The sequence below is a fragment of the Lepisosteus oculatus genome, chromosome 15, assembly GCF_040954835.1.
Source record: "Lepisosteus oculatus isolate fLepOcu1 chromosome 15, fLepOcu1.hap2, whole genome shotgun sequence".
Lineage (NCBI taxonomy): Eukaryota > Metazoa > Chordata > Actinopteri > Semionotiformes > Lepisosteidae > Lepisosteus > Lepisosteus oculatus.
Window position 1 is genome coordinate 16,595,905 of NC_090710.1, and position 24,270 is coordinate 16,620,174.

General features: G+C 36.7%; 1 protein-coding gene across 1 annotated transcript; it reads right to left on the reverse strand.

Moving 5' to 3' along the window:
- Nucleotides 1–8,949: 8,949 nt before the first annotated feature.
- tnfsf11 (TNF superfamily member 11) lies at nt 8,950–23,854 on the reverse strand. Its single transcript, XM_015363713.2, has 4 exons — nt 23,601–23,854; nt 19,561–19,632; nt 11,778–11,916; nt 8,950–11,069 (listed from the first exon to the last, which is right to left on the reverse strand). Exons 1-4 carry the CDS (start codon nt 23,793–23,795, stop codon nt 10,645–10,647), a joined length of 831 nt encoding a protein of 276 aa, XP_015219199.1. The 5' UTR covers nt 23,796–23,854; the 3' UTR covers nt 8,950–10,644.
- Between the last annotated feature and the right edge of the window lie 416 nt (nt 23,855–24,270).

A 24,270-nucleotide genomic window follows, 5' to 3' on the forward strand; every position in this document is an offset into this window, starting at 1 on the left:
TAGAGAAAATCAACATGCCTCTAAGAAAGGAATAACATACAAAAGTCTAAACCATCTTTTCTTATGTTCTTTAATATGTTCTGGTATTTCTCCCATCTACAGGTGTCATGAGGTATGGAGACCCAGACTTCACTACAAGAAAATCTATTTAAAAAGGTAAGGAAATGGTTCAGTATTTTATTGTCTAATAAAAAGAAGCATCCAATTAAGGTGGTCCAGCTACATTTACAGTGAGAAAAACAACACAGTTAATTCTTCTACCACTTAAAAATAGAAGAGCTTACTCAGCAAAAGAGTGTGTGAGTATTTAAACTGTTATTCACATAAATTTGTGGAACAAAGCACACAGCTGCTCCATAAATCTAACCTTGGAGCCAAAAACCTCAAATACATAGAAAATGAAGCATCCTGAGGTTGCTCATATGGAAAGATTCAAGGGACTGTAAATGTTCGTGAACATTTGTAAAACATCTTTCACATATAGCACAAAGTTACAATAAATCTGAATCTTTTTCTCTGCATTGCAAATATTATTTAAAAAATATCAATGTATTGTAAAAAAACAATGGCTGCTATTTCTATATGTGACGTTCTATACTTCAGTATTGGCTTTCACATTGTTTACAGCACATTTCCAGAATCATTACATCTGTTTATAAAAAACATACAGGTTCCTTGCAGTACTGTGTTGATATCTGTATCAGAAGTTAAACAGTCCTTGTTACAGAAATTACTATATCAGCAGACTATTTTAGCAAATTGGCACGCGACTGCATATAAAAACAAAATTATTATTTGCATTTTAACTAAGGAAATAATGTTGCCTAGTTCATCATTTATTATATTTATTTTAATTTAGAAAAAGGACACAAGATGCTGACACTTGCAGGTTGCGGATAGATGTTAGTCGGCTAAATTAAGTAAGTATAGAGTGTAAAACTTTCAATGAAGCAATGAAATTTGGTACACATCCCATTACAGTCATGGTGAACATGCTGTCTGAGCTACAGTATATCAATAAGGACTTCAGGGGATGTAAGCGCCCATTAGTTTTAGAATTCGTGTTGTAGCTAAGCAAAGGGTCACAGTTCAGGTTAGTGTTTGGCTTGGAGTTAGGATTAGGGCAAGAGTAACATCAGACCAATATTTCTATTTATGTTATGTTACAAGTTACAAATATTAATATATGATCATTATAGTGTGTGGGCATCCAATTTGTGTGCTCCCAAATGCCTGCAAATTTAAAAGCTCCTGAATGTAATGTTTATTATCTATTGACCCTTTTCCTTATTTCAAGTCAAGTTTTACGTACGACAAAATAAACTGTTTTTAGCAGGTGCAGCAAATACATTTTACATGTGCATAGATTGTATATCATTTCAAGGAAGTGGTATACCATTGAGATTTACCGGAGGGACTTTTCAAAACAAAGCTTTTTGTACAGTTAAAGTTTTCTAAATAACTCAACAAGGGAAATTCCTGGTGGGTCTTTCAATAAATGACCATTTATGGTGAAGTCATTTTGAAGAATTTTGGAGGTCCTTATAATACAAGTTTAGATTAAATGTATTACATTTCTACATTTCATAAACCACGATGAAAATGTCAGTACCTATTATGGGATGTCCAAATTGTAATTCCACACAATCCGATTGTAAACACAGACTTGTAAAAAGTATTGGAAAATTATTAATGTAACCAACTGCAATGTACAGCTTTAAAGTTAGGGTTAATGTTTGTGTAAAAATATATCTTAAATACACTCATTATTAAAATATATTGGTAGATTTTCTTTAAAGGAGCACAGTCTATATCTTCAACCCTATCCCAAGGTATAACCTTAATCCTTTCACTAATCCCTACCCTAGCTCCCAATTATCCCCTACACTAACTCTAAGATTGACATTAAATTCAATTCAACCCCAATCCTAACCTTCATACTCACCTCTGTCCTTAACCTTAACTTGGGACTCTCCAAATCTATTGCTAGAAGGACTTTAATAGTTTTCCAAGCAGTTTAACAGTGTTATTAAATCATAAGAATTTAATTCAGTCTTTTAGGATTCTCCAGTACCAAGGGTTGTAGTTCTCAACTCTGTCCCAACTGCAAAACCTTCTTGTGATGCTAGAAACAATCAACATTTCTTTCAGAAGTGTATAACATACTGTCCAAAATTTTACAGAATTAATATGGAAAGCTAAAGGAACAAGACCCACCACCCAAATGTTCTGCTTCTTGAGCCTTCAGTTGTCTGCATGGTGGCATAAGTGAAGTTTGACCTAGATATTCAAAATTGGGGAGACAAACTTAAGCAGTATGACCACATTTTTTTCATTGTAAGCAGAAATTCTGATTGGCTAAGCACTACAAAGTTGGAATGAATCTTTTATTCTGCAGTGGTATTCTAAACCATATGTCATAAAAGAGGTTTATTAGAGAGATTTTATTTCAGGTAATTGTACTTAACTGTTGCTGATCTTCATATTTTGACATCTGTGAGCAATAAAGTGTCCCAGTGTACATTCCTCAGGCTGTCAGAATAGCTTTTTATATATTGTTTGGTACAATAGAGAAAGTGGGTGTACATACAGAACACAAAACTGGCAAACCATTTGTAATGTTTAATCACTTTCCCAAGTGCCAAAAAAACTCACGCGTAATGCATTGCAGGAAATTATGTTATAACATCTCTTTGCCAAACAAAAGATGAAAGTAAAAACCCATCCAAGCGTTTGGAGCACAGTATGGTTCTGTGCAAGTACTGAGTCAGTAATCCGTGAGGATATTGCAGAAAGTAAAGTATCAAGTCCTCCTAGTGCTAACATTACCCCCTGTTGGCTGAAAAAGCAGAGCACTGCAAAAACTATCGTTAGCTTTAAGACCATGGAAGAGCACTGCTGTGGACTGCTGTACCTAACATGGTCAAGTCCTCATTACTTAGACCTACTATATTTAGGGTGGACAAGTAGAGGTGTTGCGGAAGAATATGGTTGTGTTGTTCACTTCTCATTTTGTATTCGACTCCAGGAGATTGGCACATTTTGACTACACAGAGTTTGTAACCAAGATTTAAGAGGAATGACAGTAAGCACATTCCAGTTCATCTCCGCTGCTCTAACTCGATGTCTTTCATCAAGTCACTTCTCAAAAATACTATAACAATCACAGTTCTCTTCCTCGCATTCCTTTTCTTCTGCATTCATCCTCCACCCCAGCTCCACCTTTGCAGGTAACCACCACCTTGGTTAAATTCACTCTGCACGTGGGCCCAAAATATCTCCAATAAAGGCAAGGCTTTTGGCCCTCTGTCAAGTTGTTTAAGCCAAAACCTTTTCAATAAACATTCATAACGCGTAATGCAGTGGTGTCACAGTGGGGCACATGATTGAACAGGTTTGTGGGCTGTAGAAAAGTAAAGTATGCACTGGTTCTAGCTGTAATTCTGAACATGCTGCAATTCTAATAATGCTAATAATTTAGTTATTGACAGTAGGTTAATATTTAGACTCTTTCAAATAGCAATTTATAACATTAACTCCTCTAAGGATAACTCACTTGCTAGACTGGTTACCATTGGGGGAACAATAAAAAAGGAAAGCTGTCAATTAATCTGTTGTGTTGTCAGTCTCCACCAGGCCAGTAAATAACTTCTAAACATACCGCTTATTTTTGTTTCACAGGCTTTGTGTCCCATCGCCACTGCCTCCTCATTCACAACTCCTACAGTAAACTGTCTGTGCACAGCACTTGAAGACCCCTAACTCTAGGGGGGTTTTCTTCTTGAAAAAAGATCTCCTAAAAGACATCCCCACACACTGCAGGTTCATCCAAACATTTTTACACAAAAACAAAATCGGGATTTCATTTTGTGCTTTAAAGAAAAGAGTTTCCATGCAACATGAGATCTATAAAATAAGAAATGTTATGACAATGACTGAAGTAGGCTGAGATTAACGTGCAACTCAATGAAGAGACAACATAAACAATGAAAATTCCCGCATACCTGAGAGTCAACTGCTGAATGATCCCAATAAACTAACATTTATACTATACAGTTCCCTCCAAAAGTATTGGGACAGTGAGGTCTAGACCAATTTTTCAGTGTGGGTTCTAATAATAATCATTTCAAATGAAAAAACATGACTAATATGTACTCCTTAGTAATTTATTTTTTAACAGAGTTAGTTGAGTTCTAGCCTTTTGGGTGAATTACACATTCACAGCAAGAGTATTGGGACAATTGGCTAAGAGGTGTGTCCAGATGGTCAGGTGTCTGTTATTAGGTAATTAGCTATAAACAATTTTGGCTGCTTGGAGGTGGATTCTGGCTGGTGGCAGGTTCTAAGCCGAATTTAGTTTTTTCAGAAGTGTTAGTACTGGTTTATAGTTAACTGATCCATAGGCAGAGGACAGCATAGTCAGTATTTGGGAATCTAAGAAGTGGAGGCAGATGTAACGTGGTGTACTTTTCGAGGATTTGTATAAGGATTGGGAAAGTTTATGGCCAGTTGCACAAGATAGACAAGATTTAATTCATTGGAGCTCCAGAATGTGGACTACGAGCTTTTTAGTAAGGTTTTAGCACTCCATATGAAAAGGGTATTAGGGGAGTTTTTGCATTCAGGTAAAACATATTCTGGACCAGGCATGCAATGCAAAATTTGAAAAGGTGGATGGTACAATCTCTCACTTTTGAAAGGAAGGTCCTTATTGCAAAACAAACAACTCTATAGATTTCAATATTTTTAGAAATGGTGTGACCTCTGACACAGTTAAAACTAAAATTAAAAGTAAAGAGGAATATTGTTGTTTCCTATGGGGTTCTGGATGGCGAAAGACTAAAAAGACACTGTGTGGCTGTTCAGTTCTACAAGGGCAATCAAAGTTTTTTATCCGTTTTTTTTATGTAATTCCTATTGCAAACATTAAAAGTATTGAATATACTGTTAAAAGCCCTTTACATTGCCCTTCCTTTTAAGCTGATTAGACTTTTTTTAGTATCAGTTGGTTTGGAGAACTGCAGTAGCAAAGCTTTGCCTAGGTGCAATATATATTTCTGCTTCCTGTGATGCAGGCAAGCACATGGTGTTGACAACTTAAGATATTGCTCTAGTCTAGGGGACCACAGTGTTGAATGGCAAAGAATAAGTTGTCCTTCCTTGCTAAACCGGCATGGAGACGTGGAATGGATGGTGACCCATAATGCCCTCTTGATATTGTTGGAGAAATTTTTCTGTAATCTATCACACTTCCTTGTGCTTATCCAAATGGCAGTGTTCCAAAATCACACACATCTTCCTAATCCTCTATTTGCTAAAGATAACTTATTTTAACACAATTGGTTACATACTGTAGGTTCGTAGCACACATTCCAATATAACAGTATAGAACTACATAGTAGCCCTTCTGTCCAGCAGTCTTCCAATTCAGTTCTAAATGACCACCTTATAAAATATTGCTGCTTCAGTGTGTACAAATCGATCTTTGTTATACACCAGGCAGTTGATGAGTTCTCCCAGGTGTCATGTGGAAGTGTCACCTGAAGTCTCAAATGTCAGCTTGAGAATGAAAGAGTGGGATAGGTGTTTTTTACGGTGGTTTTGTTTCCAAGTTTGAACTTTTGGGGACAGCTGTCGTTCATTTTGAATGTTTTCTGAAAACAGGACATAGGAATAAATACATTTTTCAAAGACAATTTTGGAGCTGAATGAAAATAAAAAAATCAACAATTTGGAAACTACTGAAGAAGAAAGGAACCACAGTCAGCCAAGACTGCACTGACCTAGAAACAACATCTACAGTTGATGATGGAGAAATTATCCGAGATGTCAAGGAAGACCATAAAACAATTATCAGTGAAATCAGAAACCACAGTGCAGTGGTGAAGGTATCAAAATTTATGATTTGCACACTTACAAAGGCTGTACCACAAGATGTAAACTTTTCATGAGCAGCAAGAATAGAAGAGTCAGAGTTGAATTTGCTGGAAAAGACAAAGATGAGCCAACAGAGATGTGGAAAAGAGTTACATGGAAAGAGAAGACCAAGACAAACATTTACTAAAGTGATGGAAAGGTCAAAGTGTGGAGAAAGAAGTAACTGCAGATGCTCCAACACCCACCTCAGCTGTGAAGCATATTAGAGGTAATGTCATTACCTGGATATATATGTTTATATGTGGAACTGGTTCAAACATTTTAATTGCTGATGTTGTAACTAATGTTGGCAGCAGTGGAATGAATTCTGAAGCTTTCAGAAATGTATTGTCTGCTTCTGCAGAAACAAAAATGCTTCATACTTATTGTCATTAGGTTCAATATGCAGCATAACAATGACCCAAAAAATGTACAATCCAACCAAGGAATTTATCATGAGGAAATAAAAATGAAAATTTTAAACTGGCTAAGTCAATATACATGTCTGCTAAAGAAAAAAGACCTCAAGAACGAGCAGGAAGCACAAAGTAGTTTCAACAAAACTTGGCAAGCATGAACAGCATCACATGATTACATTATATAGATTTTTAGGTGCTCAACGAGTCTCTGAATTCAAGCAATCATTTCCACAATCGGATATATAATCAAATACTGCCTTTGGCACTCTGGAGTATCCTTAAAGGGAATGTATCTTAATACTTATGGTTACTTGAAATCACACAAGGTATCTTTTATATGACCAACTGCAGTTATGGCATTACCCACAACTAAAATGTATCTTTTCTTATTTGACAGAATTCCAATTGCAGATATGGAACAAACACAAAAGAGGTTATACAAAAAAACACAATATGATAAATGAACAACGTTATTTTAGCTATTCTGTGACATACAGTACATGTACTAAGCAGAAGAAACATCACTATGCGTGTTTACTGAATGCAACACTTTGCTAAACTTTCTCAGAGAGCTCTTTAATAAACACAACAATCCTAGTTGTCCTACTGAATTCTGAAAGATTGATGTGTTTCTGTCAGTGTTTAAAAAAATATAAAAGTAATTTTGTTGGTATGCTTGCATAATCAGTTGGCACATAGCCAGATATTACAGCTTTGGCATGTCTGTGCCTACAGTATTTTTCCATGTTACATTTTCTCTACTTCAAAGAACACTTTTAGAAAGAGATATTTTTGTATTAATGACAGAAGTAACTCTAAGTTACGGATAGTTCTTAGAAGAGCATATGACTGTTTCATGTAAATTAAGTCTTCCTATCATGTCAATAATACAACAGCTGAATGAAAAGGGAGCACAGAAGCACAAAGCATAATTTTAGGATACGTCTTGAGTCTTTATCTATATCTTCAGTAATCATCCCTCTTGGTCTCCTATATATTCAAAGTGATTTGGTTTACATTTTTGTGTCAATGAATATTTTAAGTTTCAGAACCAACTTCAATTTCGATATTGATGTTTTCTTTTCTAGTTAGTGCAGGTTTTGTTGATAAAGAAATCCTAATTCACAAAACTATATGCACTGTATGTCTCAGGAAGAAAATGTCTAAAGCTGTAAAATAGGATATTTAAACATTTTAACAAAAGCTTGGTTCCTTTATGGCCTGAATTTTTGTATTTGTGCAAGAAGGTAAGAAATGTTTGTATATACAGTACTTTGAATGTGCCCCTGTTGAATAGGTTATGATTTGAGTGATTTTTATCCAAAGCCTGTATCCATTATTACAGTAGATATATAAAATCAGCCGTTTTATAAATTTTGAGGATGATAAAATACATTCAGATACTTACAGTTTTGATTATCCACATAGACTGAAGATATTGAAGAAAAAAAAAGAATTACATTGTTGTGTGATGAAACTAAAAAATGTAGTTATTTTTTTAAAGAAAACTCACAGAGCAAGCACCTTGACTATGGCCAGGATTCAGTTTTTTTTTTCTTAGCGCAAGTGACCTTTTTGTACTACATATTTCCAGCCAGTGTGAGAGGTTTAAAACTGGGGCTTGGCTTGAAAGCCCCCTAGTTGAGTGTAGTTGAGACACAGCTGGCTTCATTCACATCAAGTGGGTTTGAGATTCCACATGAGGAAAAGAGCAAATCTGATTGGCGCTGTGTGTAATTGGCCACACCTCTGAAGCCGGTGTGTATTAGCTGCTAGGAGGGAAGGGTCTGTGTCTAGGCTTCTACAGGAAAGAAGAAAGTGAGAGTCTAGGTGGTACAGGCAGGATCTGCTGGGCTCCTGTATTTTAATATCAGTGGGCAGTTGTATGGTCTCTGTGGTAGAAGGTTTATGATTAGGAGGAGATGACTGTTTTAAGAAAGACAGAGAGTGCCTTGCAGAGTCAGTGGGGAAGAATATTCCAGTATTTAGTTTCTAAGGCTTCAGTGTCTCATTATGTAATGTGATTAGTCAATTTTAAAGTTAAATTGGAAAAATAGAGGTAAAGAGTGAAGCTGCATTAAGCACACATGGGTCTCTCACTCTATATAAAAGGCAAAAGTTTGTGGACACTTGTCCCTTTTATACTTGTTATTGAGAAGTGGTGTACTTGAGGGTTAATCTGAAGAGTGGAAGATAGTTACTTATATTTTATAATGACTTTGCTACTAAAAAACTCTGGCGAATGAACAACTGAACTGTGGGTGGTGCAGGCTTTTCTCAAAGAGGTCTACTGGAACATCTTAATGTCTTAGAGCATGGAGGTTGACTATAAAACATGCAACTTTTCAAGAGACATTTTTAGAAAATGCAAGCTGTGGTTCATGTGTTGGTGTCTCCACACAATATCCACCTCCTTTCTCCAGTCCAATGACTTTTGATATTGATTTCCAGTCCCACCAGACCAGAAATCCAGATTCAGAGTTCATAGATGTTTTGTATTGGTGGGACTTTCAGGGACACATTTGTCTTAAATAATTTTCATTCTTGCAAGCAATGCATCCTTCATGAAACAAGTCGTTCATACCACGTACTGTATTAAAGGACAAATACATCATTATTTAGAAAAAGTATTTAATTCCTTTAAGTGATATAAATAATTAAAAAAAGACATGTATTTGAGCATTTTTACATAACTTAAAAATTTGCGAAATGAGCATAAATCATTGTCATCTTTGGTTATGTACTGCGTCTGTACATTCTATTACATTCTGTAGTTTCTTTCCACCTGAGCACTTGTGCTTTTGTAACTGCAACCTGACTCTTTTTGTTTCCTAAAGGAAGAAACTACAGCAAGCACCCAAACGAAAGATCTATGTTTGGTACATACTATGTTTGCTACTGAGTGCACAAAGTATTGCTCATATCAAAATACATCAAAATGCATATTGCTATAGTAAACATTTGTATGTTTTTGCATGTTAAAAATGCACTTTTATTTGCCGGTGTCAGACAGAAAAACAATTGAGTACTTTTTGTGTATAATTCCTCACTATGATTTCTAAGCAAAGAATAAAAAAGGACTATATGGATATGTACCCTAAGATGGACTGGCATCCTATCCAGGGTGTACCCCACTTTGTGTCCGTTGCTAGCCTAGTTATAGGTTTTAGCTCCCTTGTGACCCTGAATTTGGTGAAGCAGTTAGAAAACTGATGGATGTATATATAGATAAGTCTTCAATAATTATCAGCACATATATATATGGATATTCAATAATTACCTGCACAATGAGATACCTGTCTCTTTGTAAAACTGAATTTAGTGCATTTCACTTGTTCAGGACACAGGTTAGACAATGTGACAGACAACATTTTGGGATTACTCCATCCCAGAACCTTCTACTGAATATGCTACAGAGTATGAAACTTTACATATTAACACCAGCTTACTGCTCTTACTTGCATTAAAAGTTTGCTTCACTGCATTGTTAAGTTTAAATGTAAAGATTAAAAATGCGATACCTGGAGAGGGTACTCTGGATATTTCTTTGGCAAAGGTTTTTCTGTACACAGTATGCAGGAAATGTGTGATCTACTTTCTGAGTAAAAAAAAAACGTAATAATCTATTTAATAATAAAACATTTTATAATTACCACTGCTATCATTGACTGGATTTAAACGTATACTTTTTATCAGGAAACTGAATTCATCAGCATTTCACATTCAGGCTTACACACCGAGAGACAATAAAAATCTAGCCTAAAACTCATTTGTTGCATTTTCAGCGCCTCTCAGTATATTAAAAAAGCAAGACATTTCTTTTTTTGAAAAATGTTGAATTATTTTTTAAATAATACCTAACCTTTTCTAATCTTTATTATTAATAATAAGTTATATTAAATACTAGGCAGAGAGAGTACTATGTACAGAAAGGTTCGTCACACAGTTGCTGCACTGTGAGTTTCAAAAGTGCTCTCGTTCCACAGCAGAACATACAATTGCAAGGCAATGTCATACAACATCAAGTGCCGACAGACACTATCAACCACAGTTGATACAATTAGCAATAATGCCTATTAAAACATAACAATGAGAACTGACATTAGATTTGGACAATTGAAAAAAGAAACCATTTTTTTCTATGAAGACTTTTTCTTTTCAAAGCAAATACGTCAGACACATAATCCTTGTAGCTCTCAAAATAAAACAGTCAGTATTGCTGTAAGCAAGTGCTCAGTGGTTCTTGATCATTTTTGAAACTGTTCAATAGGCAGGATTATTTACACCAGACAGTTCAGTAGCAGAGATATTAATTTAAATTGCTCATTTTAATGGCTCCAAAATAGCTCCCTTCAGGTTCCGGATCCAGCAACCATGAATTTGACACTTTTACGTATATTCCATCACCATCTTTTAAAAGGAAGACTCCTCCTTGCTGTATGCAATACAGATTAAAGTCAGTCTTATTCCAATGCTTGGTGCTGCCACTTTTCATCAGCACAATGGTTGTCTTTTGTGCTTGTTTCTCATGATGAACATACTGTATCAATATGGTGTCATCTTTTAAAACATCCCCAGAAACGCCAGCATAATAACGGAAGCAGGTCTTGGCGTAAACGTAGTAAAATCCCCCTTCGAGAATTTTGATGATTCCATCAGAGTAGCCAAGGTGACGCAAATGAGCCAGACCATGGTTGGTGTTCCAGTGTATCAGCGCTAGTTGAATATTTCCTTCTAAAAAGCACAACGGGAACATAAAAGGAAAAAAAAGATTTACATAATTTACTTAAGTGAATTCAGAGAAGTGACATCCAGCAGCATTAAGGAAAATGTAAACTGGCTATACTTTTTGGACTAACCTCTAGTTCACCTTAGTCATTCTGTACATCCCAGCCCACACAATTGCGCAATTAAAGTATCACAGATGTTACAACAATTTCAAAAACCTAGACAGTCCTGCAAGTAAATGCTTATGTTTTACGTCTCTATTTCAGACAGGAGTCCTTTATATGTACTGTAGTAGATACCTAGCCGTCTTGTGCTTTAGATTTTTTCATCTTTTATTTTTTTACGAACAATTGTTTTTATTTTCACTTTGAAACCCCCAACCCTAAGGAAAGGAAATGATAGCCGAAACGCACGACAGTAAATAATAGTTGCTCTATCCCTGCAAAACACGTTACAAGATCCAGAGCAGGAAAAAAACATCACAAAACACAATGCAGTATTGAGTACAATGAAGCACAGTAAGCCAGAACTTTAACCAACATTACATATCACTGTTACTGTATCCACAGCAGTGTACCAGGCAGACAGTGTGCCCACAAATGATGAGAACTGTGTTCAAATTTCTATTTACGAGATTGTTAACTTAGACCAAATTTTCATTTGCAATGATCTCTTATAAAGCACAACTTCATAAGAACCAAATAGTCTACTTACTTTGTGTGAAATTTATTGGTGCCCTAATGGTAAGATGAGCTGAAGGTTTAAGGTCTTTCTGAGATTTGCAGCTTCTTGATCGGTCCTTTTTTCTTGGATCTTTAAGTGCATCTGCAATAAGTCCTCCCGTCTGAGTACTCTGTGAACACAGATAATGAAATAAAATTGAATCTTATTTAAAGGATTTTTATGTGCATCAAAAGCAACATCACTATGCCTGTTTATTTAGAAAAATATACAGATGTTGCATATGTACAGTAAAGGTTTTTGGCACCATTCTGATGAATTGCCTGACTGAAAGTGACTCTGACTTCACCATTTCTCATTTCTTAATTTATTGCTCATTTCTGACTGAAAGCACTACATAACTTCAGTAGTGACAGATTTGATCTTGCTTGGGGTGCTTTAACTTGTTGAATGTCAAACCTGGTAAAAATAAAGAAAGGAAAAAAGAAAAGATCCAACACACTCAATTTATCAAGAGCACAATGCCTGTGTGATATCAGTATATTGGAGGTTAGACAGGGACTCTTGCTCCCTGTCTGCTCCTGGAGTCATTCTCTGTTTTAAAATGATTCAGTGTTGGCTCAGAAAGAGAGAAAATTACAGTAATTGCTGTGTACAACAGGAAAGTGGATGGGAAGAACCAAATGTGATTGAGTAGGCGGAGTTTCTTGTTGCCACAGAATTCCATTTTTAATACTTGGTAGCAAGCTGACAGCAAGGTGATTTAATACTGTATTCAGAAAATTATGACAACATTCTAGAAGGACAACGAATGTCCTTGTGCTGCTTGTGTACCACTGGCTTTCTTGCAAGGTAAGAAAGAGCCTTAAGCCTCACTGAACAGTTGTGGGATGAGCTGGGACAACTAGTGGCATCATGGGATAGGAGATCAAAGATAAGATACTGTATATGATTGTCCAGGCTGTAAAAGAGGAGTCCTGGAAGATATCTGCAACCTAGTGCAAAACATGAGTATACCGAAGCTGAACATCTTATATTGCTTCCAGTGGAGACCACACACATTGTTGGCCTCTGACTTTCAACACAGTTGATCAGCCCTGTTGATGACAAGTAATTAATCGGTCATTTTCATTGAAAAACTTTGCCGATTTCATTATTTAATGTTTTAAGAACTCCGGAAGTTTAACAAAACCTCATAATGTTTATGGAAGGTCCTGCAAAGGTCACATTAATGGCCATGAGCAGGCAGAGCACAGCTGCAAATCACTCAATCATGTCAACATGGGGAAAGTCAGTTTGGGACAGTCTCATGAGCAGAATGATTCCTACAGAAAGAGGAGGATCACATTAAAAAAAGAATGCCACTCCTTTGGTGAAACAATAATCTTCTGAATCTGGTGTCCTGGTTAGAAGGGAGGACCAAGACCAGATGCTGTCGATTCCAAAGTCTGGATATTTTTTTCCAAAATGGATGTCTTCTATCAAGAAGCTCAAGCTTGGTAATAAAGGATAACAACACAAAAGCCTAAGTTTGTTTGTTCTCTTGAGCATTTTATCATCACAATCTCTAGTTTAATGTTTTATAGTAAAAGAAAGTGCAGATGACACACCAAGAAGGAGCTTATGAGGTCTAGCATGGAGAAATAGTTGAGCAGTTTAAGAACGACCCGAAATGTTATTTCCTCGAGGTTGAGGGCGACAGTTTATAAAATACTGATTGCAGATGTATGAGAACATTTTAACAATCCACCTAGAAATAAATGCAAGTACTTTTTTGACAGTTTTTCAATTTGCACACAAAAAGTCTTAAGCTTTTGATTTATTTGAATAGAAAAATGATGAATGGCCACCTGGGCCTTCATGCCAAGTCAAACTTTAGTAACGGTTCATACAAAAGGTTTCATTAAATTTGAAGTCGACATACAATACATACACAAAACAATGCGGTTTTATATTTGCATGTGGTTTAAGGAAAGAAATCAGACATTTCAAAGTAATTACCTATTGATATCGGCACAGTTTTAAAACGAATCACATTCAATCTATCTGTAATGTACAAGCTTCCAGAGAAAATTCTGGAGCCTTCCCTATTGCATACTGTGGTCTCCAAGCACACTGTAGTCATCAGGAATCCCAGGGAGTTTCTTGAAAAGAGTATGGGTGTTATCCCGGTGTCCTAGCAAAGTTTCCCCTTTGCCTTTACCAGTCCTGGCCTCTTAATTAACCCATCAATGAATCTGCTTCATTACTCTCATTTTCTCCCCCTGAAAGCTGATGTGTGGTGAGTGTACTGGCGCACTCATTTTAGTGGAGATTCACACTGGTGGTGGCAGAGGGCAATCCCCAATACCTCTGTAAAATGCTTTAAGTGGAGTGTCCAGAAAAATGCTATATACAGTAAGTGGAAGGAATTAATAATTCATGGATTGCCTGTTAAAGATGACTGTAGGCATTTGGACTTGAGTACCTTGAGATTTTTTACGGTGGAAAACTGATTTGGTGTTCTTCGTGTTAGATGAATATTATCTTTTTAAGAGTGTGATCTCTTGTGCAGAATGCAGCATTCTAAATGTACAGTAAAACTGACGATGGATCAAGGCCAAGATAATTTTTTAAAGGTTTCTTCACTGCATATGCTCACATAGGGGTTTCACTTACATTGCAATGAAAGTTTCAGGAGGTAAGCTTTCCTTGTGAAGTACTAATATCATTAAATATGGCAGACTGGGTAAAACAATGTAATTTCAAATCCACTGCTATTTTCCTATATTACACTGAAAGACACGGACAAACATAACGACAAAGTTTAAAAAAATCAAATTACTTGGCAAATTCTATTTTTAATATCCATTATTTTTTTTTCCATTACTGTTTTAAAATAATCCAAGCAGAGCACTGTACATTGGAGAGGTTTTTTGTTTCATACTTGTGGTTTTTTATGAGATGGATGTATAAGCCATTTGTGGGTTGTTATTGTTAAGGCAATAGCATATGCATGCAGAACATACTCAATGAATGATCCGATATGCAGAAAAGTCCCTGGCAGAGATTCAGAAGACTGCAGTAAGAAAATGCTTTTCTTCACGAGCTCATCGAAACAATATCAAACACATGTCCATACTACAGACTACAGAAAAAAGACAGTGTTTTACTATCACAGGTACTATTCCTCCATCAGGACTGGTTAGAAAATCACCTGCCATTAAAGACCTACATACACCTGTGCAGTGAAGTCCCCCACCTCTGAAAGAGTTTCCAGGCGGAACAGCAACATTTTCTAAATGGAAATAAGTGACTTGTCATTAAACCTTAACTTAGTGGTGACCACTTTTCCGAATGCTGAACCTTTCCATGTTTTGAAAGTTTCAAGAAAAAATATTGTAAAAATTAACAGACAATAGAGCAGCCTTTCATCTGCCTGCAAAATTTTAAATTTACTCAACTAAATCTGTTTTTGAGAAATGCTCAAACACTGAGCTGTCAGATCAAGGTATGCAATGGAAACAAAGCTCATGACAGTCAAATGGTTAAAGTCACACAGTCAATTCTGTCAATTCTATGGCTGTGGGACGAGAAGCTGTCGAGAGAATAAATTCTAGGAATCACCACCTACTGTACAAAGGAAAACAATTTGCGGCGCAACAAAACACCAGCAGCATTTCTCAACAACTGGGGTCAGAACATTTCTTGTGAGTTCAAGCTCTGGCACAGATATCCAACAACAGATATTCCTGTTAAGTGCCAGTACTGTATGCATTATTTGTTGTAATAACATGACTGTTGCCTAAGAAAAGGTACAAAAATACAATAGAATGTACAAAAAAAGAGTGTTATGTAATAAACTAGGAATGAAGAATTCTGAGGTTCATTCTATCAATAGCCTTTCCTTCCAGATGTCACACATTGTTTTTGAGAATATACTTAACAAAAAAATCATACCAATTCCTCTCTCTTTACATTAAAGTCTTGGTCAACTAAAGATTAACTAAATACAATCAAAGGCCCCACAGCTGAAGACGCTTGCTGCTCAAGTGCCACTGAAACCCTATTTGGCATTTTCTATGGGCAGAGAGACCACATACAAAGCAAGTGCGAGCTAAATGCATCTGCTTAAATCAAAGGAACATTTAATAAGAAAAATATGTGACAGGAGGCTTTCAAGCTTCACTGTATGTTTTTCTGCATTTAATCCAGGCCTTTCAAAGATGTGCTGTGGCATCCCATAACAGAATGTACTCTTACTAAAGCCCCTCCAAGCTTGATTAAACTTACAGAAATGTCATAATGAATTGCAGAGCATTGCAGAAGTCTTGTAAATAGTTAGACACTATTATGGCACATATTGTAGACACCACTGAGCAAAGAATTATTGGTGTAGGAAAAGTCCTACTGTATATCAGAAAAGAACAACACAAGTTTTACAACTAAAAATCTTCTGTCTGAAACTCACTTAGGAAGCATCGGCACTGTTAAGATGGATATCACATGCTTTATACTCTCTCTTTCTGATAATAACCTGACACTCTCTGATACAAAATTGTATACTGTTACAAAGCGATACTATGTTCCTTCGGAGTTCTGCAAACTTGAATCATGCAAGAGATTCAATTGTGAATTGTGGGGATGCCAAAAAGCCACTTAAAAAACCAAATACTACTTAAAATGGTCTGGCCTCAGTTCTTTGGTGTGTACCTCTTTAAAGGATTAAATTTAAATGTAAGCGGCATGTTTTTAAAAAAAACATTTTTCAAAAAACTTTGCAGAACTACCCCCATTTATTTATTTTGGTGTTCAATAAAGTTCATAGAACCCATACAGTCTCAAATGTTTTTCTGTACTACAATACAAAATGATTCATATACAGTAGTACAACGTGAGCAAGATCATGCTACTGTAGGTTATTGTGATAAGCCTGCAGCATTGCACAACAGCAAATGAACGCAAATGAAATCTTAAAGAAACTAAAACTAATATTAAAAGGAATGTGGTGAGGAAGACCGTCTTTTTGCAGGTTTGCATTTCTATCAAACTGAAAATAATATGACAACATACAGATCTGAGGCAATGCACAGCATTAAGAGTAAAGGTGAGAGCTGTCTGTTACTCTGCATCATCCCGTTGTTCGTGGCCATCACTTTGTAGAGAATGAGCATTTAGGCAAGGGGGACATCCCACATATTGAACAATAGGGTTCCTTCTGTACAAATCGTTCTCTTCTTCCGCTCACTACACACTGCAAAGTGTGGTTGGGCAACACTGCCTGGCAGAGTGAATGAACTGAACTGGAAGTCAGACCTCAACAAATTGAGCCAACTTCTTAACTTGAACCCAAACTGAACCTAAGTGCTGGAATGCTACAGATCTAAACTACTTTCTTACTCAATTGTAGTAAGCTGCACTGTTTGTATTGATTTCCTCACCAAAGTCCAACACAAATCGTAAAACATCAACCACAGTCTTGCAACAGGCATCTCTTTTTAAGGCCCAAGACACTGTGACCTAAAAAACACAAGAGCGTGGGACGCAACTGGGGGTGAAAAGGTTTCTTTTGCTCTCCATGCCTTGATATCACCATAACAAAATAGGGTATGGTGCAAATAACAAAGGAGCACAAACAAAGGCAGAAAGACACACAAGCTATTACAAGTGCAAGCTGAGCTTGTGCAAACTATTCCTAAGCTATTCCTATGCCATTTTTCTTTAGAATTCTCAACACAATATTTTCGCTGGGTGGCGAGATAGTGCAGCATATCCTGTAGCAATGCTCCCACAGCCAGAAACCCACCACTGTGCTGGGCTCTGGGTTCAATTCCTGGGGTGCTATCTGCATGAAGTTTGTATGTTTTTTCCATCTGGGCACTCCAGTTTCCTCCCACAGTCCAGAGACATGCTGGTATGATAACTGGTGTACAGTATGTAGAAAAATGGCCCGGTTGCGAGTGTGTGTGTGCCCAGGCTGTACCCTGTCTTACGCCTGTTGCTTGTGGGGATAGGCGCCGGCTTCTCCTGTGATCCTGCCTGGGATAAAGCAGTGCGGAATATGGATGGATTGCTATGTTTTGCTTAACAGCAAAATACGTTTTGCTTCTGAGCATTAATACCTAGCGCTAAACTGTTTTGAAAATAGAAATGATTCACAGTTTAGTTTACTACATAAACAGCTTCTTAATTTTCTTTTAGGAATGCCTAATCCTTGTGTTTTTTTGTAATGAAACAATTTGTGAACACCAAAGGGCTTCTTGTAATTTTCAGACACATGTTTTTATGCCATTAAAGCTATTGCATCATGGTCTGATGAATAAACTTTTACCGTAAAATCTATACTCATCTGCAAAGCAGACCAATTACTTGTTTTAAAAAAATTGTTAATTTTACATTTTAATATGAGGCAGGTGACATTTTTGGTTTTTCAGAAAGGTCTCGGACCAGGGCAGAAATTGGTACAATGAATCACCACAGAACTAGACATCTGTCTACTGTATTAATCTTTGGCTCTTTGTCTGTACAGTACATAGCCCTGCCTTGCTAGTTCTGTTTATTGTGAAATGACAACACTCCTATTGCCCTGAAGTATTTGTATGTTAACTCTGTTTTGTTGGAATACATTTCCAAATATTTTGTAAATAGGGCATTGGACACTGTTTATAAATTGGCACAATCTCCACTTACACTGTTTATTAATTTTCATTGTTCACTTATTTAGGAAATACGATTCATGGTATTTTGCCATGGTAGTTAATTATAACTATAAATTTGCTTAGATCTAAAAACAAACTTCACCAGTAAGTTCTTCACGTGTTGCAGTCTTTATATGGTCAGCACTGATAAAAAAAAATGAGAAGTAATTTATTCCCCAGCCACCACGAAAAGTGTACTTTTTCCATCAGTCAATGTTTAATTTAGTTATGCAGAGCAAACTGGAGGCATCCAATTTCTATTAGCTTTCAATTGTCTTTCATGAGCAGAGATTAGGAAAACTTAACCTTGCCTACCTATGGATAAGTGTAATTGAAAAAAATTTGGTATCTTGGTGACTTCTTGGAACGGAATGTGTCAGATGTCAGAAACTGAGAACAGAATTACCATAGACACAGAGTAAGCATAAAAACTGAATTTTGTTTCCTAATTGGAAACAAGCAAAATATGAAATGCAAAGCAAGCATAAATATTACGTTTCATACCAGTATTTTAAAATAAATACAATTACATGAAAATATGAGCAAGTTTTATGCTGTTTCAGTACAAGAAATATGTTTGCTGCTTTTCTGGGTGTATAATTTTCTCAGTGCTACAATTTAAACCTACCTCAAAAGCACTCTTGCAATACATTAGTATGGTTTACTCCATCACCATCCTTAATGCAAAAGCATCAAGAAAACATCTATAAATGTACTTTTTTATAGATCCCTTACAGTTTATCAGGATATTTTTATCAAAGGAAATTGATAAAAATGATAGACATATGGAATAATATAAATTCAACTATGAATAGTATCCACACCATTTGTTTGCCGATACAATTTCAAGCATAGGAGTTTTGCATTTGCCAGTTTTTAAAAGTACAAAGTCAGCCACCTCTCTAATAAATACTAAGGTCAATATCGTCTGATTACAACATGACCTTTTTAAACTAATCTTAACAAGTATGTGATACAGTATGTGTAATAAGACTGTGTACTTATCCTATTGCATATAGTAGTTATGCCTTCGTGATTGGAGCTGGTTACAGATATGGAATACTATAACTGAGGCAGAACACAAATGGCGCTCTGCTTTAAAGGTATTGTCAATGTCCGTGCAGATATTAAGTACTTACCTCTAGTGGTTTGTCATGTATTGACGGTAATTCTGTCTGAATGTCCTTCTTGCTGTAACAACTTGATGACACCTGAAGAAACAAACAGCAAAACCTAAATTATCATGAAATAAGTAAGGCTAGGATAACTGGGTTTTCATCAGCAAAACCATCCCCAACAAAAACAACATAATTCTATTTTTCAGACTTTTCCAACTAAATCTACACACTACATCTATATATCATCCTCACTATATTAAAAAATACCTATATCAGCAATATTTTAAGCAAAACACTACATTTGTATTATCAGCATAATGTGTTTGATGACACGCAAATGATGTGCAAATTCGTGAAGCGTTTCATATTGTTTATTGGAGTTGCGGTGGCACTGTGGCTAAGGATCTGCGCCTGTGGCTGGAAGGTTGCCTGTTCAAATCCTGTGGCTGGCAGAGGTATCCTACTCTGTTGGTACCCTAAACAAGGCCCTTAACCCCAACTGCTCCGGGGGTGCTGTATAAATGGCTGACCCTGCGCTCTGACCCCAAGCTTCTCTCCCTGTCTGTGTGTCTCATGGAGAGCAAGTTGGGGTTTGTGAAAAGACAAATTCCTAATGCAAGAAATTGTATATGGCTAGTAAAGTGATTTTATCATTCATGGGTTTTGTTCTTCTTTCAGGAAACAGCTGGATGAGAACCTGGATCGATTAACCACGAACTAACTTTAACACAGGCAAGATGGGCTGAAAGGCCTCCTCTCGTTTGTTACCTTTCAGGTCCATCTTCTATTTCTACTCACTTAAATTTATTGTGTATTTCAGTGTATTTAAGGGTATTTTCACATTTCAATGACAGGATTTAATGCTAAGTGTGGTTAAGTAGTTACAGGAAGCCGTGCAGTAAGTAACCCACCAGTGTGTATTAATTTTCACGCTAGAGCGTTGACCAGTTTAACTTTAGCATCTTCTCCAAACCCCCCCTTTCCTTCATGTGTCAAGAATGCCACTGAAAATACATAATGTGCTGGCCCTGTGATAAGGATGAATCAAGCAAATTAAGATCTCAAACCTCTCTTGGTATCAGCCCAAGACAGATCGGAGTACGAGTTCCCAGTACAGTATATGGCAATTGAATAACAGACATCACACCACGTGTTTAGATTTGCATTGGTCACATATGCATTTCTAAAGCATACTGTATGTGATGCACTTCAGAATATTTGGTATTATACCACTTTAATATATATAACATTTTTACTATCCCTTTTTGGATGCCAGATTGTAACACTACACATATCTTAAGACGCACATTATTTTATTAACCCAATAAAGTAATTTATGACATTAGAGTTTTATTTCTGTGTAATTACATTCAATGCCTAAATACATTCAATGCCTAATGAATAATTTGAGGCCCTCCCATAATTAGCTGTTAACTTCCAAACAGACTAGATGCTCAAACTTAATACCTTAAATTAGCACATTTTAAGATTAGCTCCTGAAGATTAAGGAGATCATGATCCTATAAAACAGATAAATGTTTATTCAGAGTCTCACTAAAGAAAACAGTATTATTCTTTATTTCAGAAGGCATACTGGATACCCGAGTGCTACCTTAAGATGTCCTCAGACAGCTAAAGTGCAAAACTCTCCGTCAGATACTTACTGTAAAACTAGTAACTGCAAAATCATCACATCCAGAATACCGCTCAAAATATACTACTCCACAGTTAGTCAGATTTCTACCATTCTCATGGAAAAAGATATCCGCTCTCTTTCAAAGTAACACACTAGATCTACATGTATTACCTCAGGGAATTTGGTTTTAGATCTGAGATTAAACTGAAGACATACCCCAGAGACCACTCTAGGAATAAGGACGTTCCAAAAAGATCGAAAAAACAACAACAGCAGACAATGCTAGCTTACAAAAAATAGTTTAACTTTATCACTTCTGTACTTTTGGCTACTTGTCTAAGCAGTGTAGGACTGTGAACATGTACTGTAAATAATACACTTTCAATATTTGTAAAAAGTGGGTTTTGTATGGGTTTTTTTTTAAACAAGGAAACACATTCCTTTCTTCCACATTACCACAAATTGCACATTTCCTATTTATACCCTGACCCCCTTCCCAAGTCTGGAAGCTTGTTCTGTCACCCTCACCCTCAATCCAGTATGGACTCCATATGCACCTGCCTTTGTCCTACTGCAAGGCTCACAGTGCATGCAGATGAGGACAGACTCTCACTGAACCCAAGGCAGCCTGGCTCAGGGGCGCTCAGAGATTCATGGGGGGATTGGGGGGGTTGCCGTTTTGGTTTTGGGGAACCCTGCCAATGCAAGCCCAGCCAACATTGTCAGCTAGGTGTGGAGACTGCCTAGGGAACCCGAATCACAGTCTGCCTGTGCTTCCCAGTGAGTGCCTAGGCCTATACTGTATATCACGCTATAAAGCATAAAGCAAATTATATACATCCCATACTTCCAATGGATCACAACCTTGAGGAATGACTGGATGGGAGAGGAAAATATATCCATTGTAAATAACGAAACCACAGAACGAATTTTAGAATCTAAAGCTTTTAAAGCCTCGCGGTTTACAACTCCCTGAACTTAGCATTTCACCTGTGTTTTTCTAGAAGACACACCTGGAAAATGAAATCACCATGAATCCATTTACTTTCATCCTAAATGAAGATTTCTTGTACCTGTAGGATGTTGGACTATTTGGTAGTAGCTGATGTACTGTAGTATAAAAACTGAAGGTACTCTGAAAGAAACATACCGAGGTGCCTCCAGATAAGTAAATTGAAATTATTCAGCCTTGTTTCTTCCTCTGCTGAAGTTAATGATATCTGTGGCAGCAGATCTGTCTCGGCCGGTATACTGTATATGAGGAGCTTCACTAAATCACTAAATTGAAGTAGAAGAGACTGGGGCACGTGTTCACATTTTGACACAAAGTAGCTAAAATCATTGCTGAAAAATACACTGGATCAATAGAAATGGGCAGAAAATAGAGTATATGTGTATATTTGATTCACACTAAAGTTGAGAAAGTGTTCGATGATACCACTCTGATATTCTATATGTGTGTAAAGTGTTTAATTAAATCACTTCTGTACCATTTGCCTTTCACCCTAAATGCAAACTCTCTTGTACAGGTAGGATGTTGGACTTTAATGGTGAATTAAATTCCCAAGAATCTACTGAACTGATTGCCGCAATTTCTTCTCCTACTACACTGCAGTCACTTTAGTATTACAGTATCAATGAATAAAGTACATGCTGCAAGAAATTTTCTGTTTGGATAAGCACTGAAACGTAGTAAAACTGCAAATGAACGTTTTTTCTAACTTGTTAAATAACATGCATTACAAACAACGTTTAGCGTGTTTTCCCGAAATAACCAGATAAAAAAAATCTTTCTAATCTACAAACATACTTATCTGAGGTACATGTGCAACAACGTTTACAGCTCAGAAAACGAAGCCCCTGTTGAGCCCTGAGTGGCGTTGTCAACTACATGCAGTTTCCGTAATAAATATTCCGTGGGTAGCTCGTTGGTAGCATACTGTATAAATCGAATAATTTATCTTTAAAATCCCGAAAGACATTCTTGGGTTTCACATAAATTCAACTTTTTTATTAACACAGAACTGATAAATGTGTCAAACCATAAAGCAAAACACTAATCGTAAAACAGTATATGAAACTTTTTTTAAGGTCAAAACAAAATTATGTTGTATTCTTTGTTCTTGTCATTACAGCCCTGCCGGATGTACTTGTATGCGTTCAACCCCTTATTATCCGATTGCCCAGTTCGTATAAGAAGCAAAGAAACCTCTCTCTGACGACTTTTGAAAAAGATCGGTTTATGGACTGAAAATATTTTGCGTCTACATCTACGTCGAGTGCTAGTTTCTGACTGGTTCAACAGCCCCTCTCAGTTCCATGCCGCGCAGCGCTCTTAACCTCAGGTGAGCAAGAAGAGCAGCGCGAAGAAATGCGCTTCTAAAATGCCCACTTGTGTACAAAATACATGAAAAACAGATCATACCTGACCAATATGACCTGTTAAGTGTAGTAAAATTGCCACACTCGACGCGATCTGAAGCAATCCCATAACAACGAGAGTCCCAAAAATGAGTGGTCTGCAAGTCGGCTCTGTATTCTGTCCCGAATCGAATCGCTGCTGGCTGTTCTCCATTCCTGTAGGACTTCGCAGGTAACTTCGGTAATAACTAGCTGCCATGAGCTCTGGGTTTATGTGCTTGTATGTGGGAGGAAAATACTGATGACCAGGGCTTCATATAAACAGTGGGTGGGTGGGCAGTACACGAAGCTTTTGGTTTTTTTTTCTTTCCACGAGGTCAGCCAATCAGACGCGTCTTACTTCGGTCTTTTACGGTAAAAGATTATACAGTTTTCATACAGGTTAAACTAGATTGTTCACATAATACTACTGTCACTAAAGATCCACCTCTATCAAAAGATGGTCACGTGTTGCTGGTTACTGTCCTGGAGTCAGCATTATTTTTTTATTAATAGCGAGTTTCAGAGTGATCACTGTGTGCACGGACACCCTTTTAGGAATTTAAGTTAGTATAAGTGTTTGAAATGTTGCTACTGTATGTGAAAATTGATTGTAGTCTATGACAAATTTGTTTTGCGATATGAAAATCTTAATATTAGAATCAATATAAACTATGCTACTCTATTAAGCGTTT

Bases quoted from the DNA above. Each gene is read 5' to 3' on its own strand.
- tnfsf11 (XM_015363713.2), bottom strand. From the start codon at position 23,795: ATGGCAGCTAGTTATTACCGAAGTTACCTGCGAAGTCCTACAGGAATG. The intron at 19,633-23,600 runs GTATGATCTGTT...TTGTTTCTTCAG, and splicing joins TAACAGGTCATATTGGTCAG to GTGTCATCAAGTTGTTACAG. The intron at 11,917-19,560 runs GTAAGTACTTAA...CTGTGTTCACAG, and splicing joins TACATGACAAACCACTAGAG to AGTACTCAGACGGGAGGACT.